The sequence below is a fragment of the Cotesia glomerata genome, linkage group LG5 (assembly GCF_020080835.1).
Source record: "Cotesia glomerata isolate CgM1 linkage group LG5, MPM_Cglom_v2.3, whole genome shotgun sequence".
NCBI lineage: Eukaryota > Metazoa > Arthropoda > Insecta > Hymenoptera > Braconidae > Cotesia > Cotesia glomerata.
In genome coordinates, this window is record NC_058162.1 from 2,116,629 (window position 1) to 2,119,918 (window position 3,290).

Here is a 3,290-nt window from a genome sequence, read left to right on the forward strand (position 1 = left end):
ATCACAGTGCTACAGTATTCGTAATGCGGAAGTATTATCGATTTATAAATAATAGTTTTCGCAAAATTACTAACTGTATCCCGCAGTCTACAGAGCAAATACACTTTTTTTGCTATTTTATTCGCAACATACGTTGCATTGTCTTTAAAATTCAAGTTATGATCAATAATGACTCCTAAATATTTTGTTTTACTAACATATTCCAAATTCACGCCGTTGATTACAATATTAGATGCTTGGGGATTTATCTTGATGCGCTTGTCATGGATGATCATATACACTGTTTTTTTTACATTAATTTTCAGTTGATTTTCTTTTAACCATTTACTTAACATATCAAGAGCTGTATTTAGTTTATTTTTAATATAATCACTACTCTTATGAGTAACATAAAGCATCATATCATCCGCAAATAAACGACATTTAATGCCTAATTTTCTAAATAATTCAATTATTTCATTTACGTATAAAATAAAAAGTAATGGGCCCAATTTCGAACCCTGTGGGACTCCATATTTTATTTCGAACTCTTCTGAAACAACATTACCAAATTTAACTTTTTGTTTTCTTCCAGATAAATAAGACCTAAACCAATTTAATACTGTTCCTGATATTCCAAGTTTTTTTAATTTATGCAACAATAATTTTCTATTTATTGTCTCAAATGCTTTAGCGAAGTCAATAAATACTACTCCAGTTAAAAGGCCATCATCTAAATTTTTACGCCATTCTATAAAACTATGTTGCAATGCTGTTTCACAAGAGTAATTAACCCTAAAGCCAGACTGTTCATCGAAAAGGATGTCATTACTATTAACATAATTAAGCAGTTGCAATTTTACTACTTCTTCAAGTATTTGCTCATAAACCGGCAAGACATTTATAGGTCTAAGTTCTTCTACTTTGATACTGTCTTTTACTTTCTGTATAGGAGTAATTATGGAAGTTTTCCAGTTATCCGGGACTAGCCCTAAATTTAATGAATTATTGATAATAAGTAAAATAATATCCTTTTCAGATTCCCAAACATATTTGATAGTCACAGCATTAATTTCTAGTTTTGTACCTTTGTTGTCATCGAGACCCTTAATGATTTTATCTAATTGGAATGAAGTTACAGTTTCAAATTCATCCCACTTCACAGCAAAATTATCATTAAAGTTTATGTTCAATTCATTAAAATTTATATCTTTTATTATTAGTTCCACACTATCTATAAAATACTGATTCAATTTATTAGCAATTTTCGTGTGATCTGATACTATGTTGCCATTAAAATTTACTATATCAAAAGTTGTTAATTTATTTTTACCTCCAATCAAATCTTTTAATGATTTCCACATTAACTTCGAATTAGTTTTGTTTTGATCTATTTGCTGTTCATAATATTTTGTTTTATTATCTCTAATGTCTTTGACAACTTCGTTTCGTAATTTTTTATATTTTTCAACATCTACCATTTGTTGAGATTTTTTTGCTGTATAGTAAGCAGTATCACGCAGTTTAATTTTATAAATTACCCCCTTACTTATCCATGGTTTACTTTGCCAGTTAGTTTTTTTATATTTTTTCATTATCGGTGCTAATTCATTAATACTAAAATTAATATCACAGATTATTTTATTTACAATATTATTATAATTATGTATATCACAAATATCATTATAATTTATGTTTTCTAGTCTAGATCTCAGATTTAATTGGAAGATATTCTTGTTGAAATTTTTCATGTTTCTGGCAAAGTATACTCTTGGATTTACATCATTAAAACTTTTTTTACCAATATTAAACATTATAATATTGTGGTCAGATATTCTAGGCGAAGTTAGTACTTTTGTTATAGCATTACAGTTAGTAAAAACCAAGTCAATAATAGTGTCAGAATGAAGTGTTATTCTAGTTGGTTCAGTAATTCTTTGTTCTAGCCCTAACAATTTTAATTCATTTATTAACCTACAGCTATAATATGAGTTATTGCTAACATTTATATTAAAATCACCAGTAACTATAAAATCCTTAACATTTGATAATTCCAATAAATCATCAATACAAGTAATAAATTTACTAAAAAATTCACTGATAGAACTATTTGGTGACCTATAGAGATTACAAATTGTCACATTTGTTAGACCTGATATTTGGAAGACATGAAACCAAGAACCGGGAATTGATTGATTACCATTGAAAATAATTTTAAATTTAATATTTCTTCTAACATAAGTTAACACGCCACCTGTCCTTTTGTTAGAAGAATTCGTCCTAATACATTTATAATTATTAATATTTAATTCGAAGTCATTTATATCTTCGGTTATATGAGTTTCTGTCAAGCATAATATATCTGGTTTCTTAATATTCACAAAGTCCAAAAGTAGGTCTATATGTTTCAACATACCACATACATTCAAACACATCACCCGTAGATCTTCTTGCTTAGCTTTATCAGTTGATAATTGTTATTGTTCTTTATTATAAATATTTAACTGTTCTTTTTCTAATATTTTAGTATAACACCCACATCTTCTATCTGTTGCACTATGTTTGTCATCCCAGTCCTTCAGTTTAAATTTTTGTGAAAAATTATAACAGTTAATACATTTGACTGTATCATTGCTACAATCTTTTTCATTGTGCTGCTCTGCGCATCTCCTGCATGTTTCATTTTTGGAGCACTTGTTTGCAGTATGGTGGAAGCCCCAACATCTAAAGCATCTCAACACATTTATGTAATTATATAATTTATACTTTTTCCATCCAATCTTGACTTGACCATTTTGAAGTAAAATATCATGAACTGCAGGGCATACTTCCAAAATGATCGAACCATATCCTTTATCAGTTGTAAATTTTCGCCATATTTTGACTAACGAAAAATTAGATTTAATATTATCCAACTCATTTTGCTTAATTAGATTCTGGGTGAAAGTATCCTCTTTCATGTTTAACATATCATTTTCAATACCAATTATTTTGATTTTTGGCATCTTCTTTCCTAATTCTTTAACTTCATATAGATCACCTAGTTTACTTTTTATTTCTTTGGACATAGTATTTTTATCAGAACTTTTTTCTAAGCCAATCATAATTGTACCCTTAGGGTGACTTCTGATACTATTGACACTAATTCCTAAGTTAACAACATCGATGTTATCCTGTAACTGCTGGATTGTAGCATCACTTCTTTGTAGATTGTTCAAAGGTTTCACTAATAATAATCTGATAATAATAATAATAATAATAATAATAATAATAATAATAATAATAATAATAATAATAATAATAATAATAAT

General features: G+C 27.6%; 1 protein-coding gene across 1 annotated transcript; it reads right to left on the reverse strand.

The window, feature by feature from the left end:
* Window positions 1-430: 430 nt before the first annotated feature.
* LOC123265304 lies at window positions 431-2,939 on the reverse strand. The gene is made up of 5 exons (XM_044729001.1): window positions 2,746-2,939; window positions 2,597-2,703; window positions 1,781-1,927; window positions 500-1,477; window positions 431-438 (listed from the first exon to the last, which is right to left on the reverse strand). The coding sequence occupies exons 1-5, from the start codon at window positions 2,937-2,939 to the stop codon at window positions 431-433; spliced, it is 1,434 nt and encodes a 477-aa protein (XP_044584936.1).
* Window positions 2,940-3,290: the final 351 nt, after the last annotated feature.

Excerpts from the sequence above, each read along its gene's own strand:
- LOC123265304 (XM_044729001.1), bottom strand. The coding sequence starts at position 2,939 with ATGAAAGAGGATACTTTCACCCAGAATCTAATTAAGCAAAATGAGTTG. Across the intron at positions 2,704-2,745 it reads GTCAAGATTGGATGGAAAAA|ATGTTGGGGCTTCCACCATA; the intron begins GTATAAATTATA and ends GAGATGCTTTAG. Across the intron at positions 1,928-2,596 it reads TAGCAATGATACAGTCAAAT|GGCTAGAACAAAGAATTACT; the intron begins GTATTAACTGTT and ends TAAAATTGTTAG.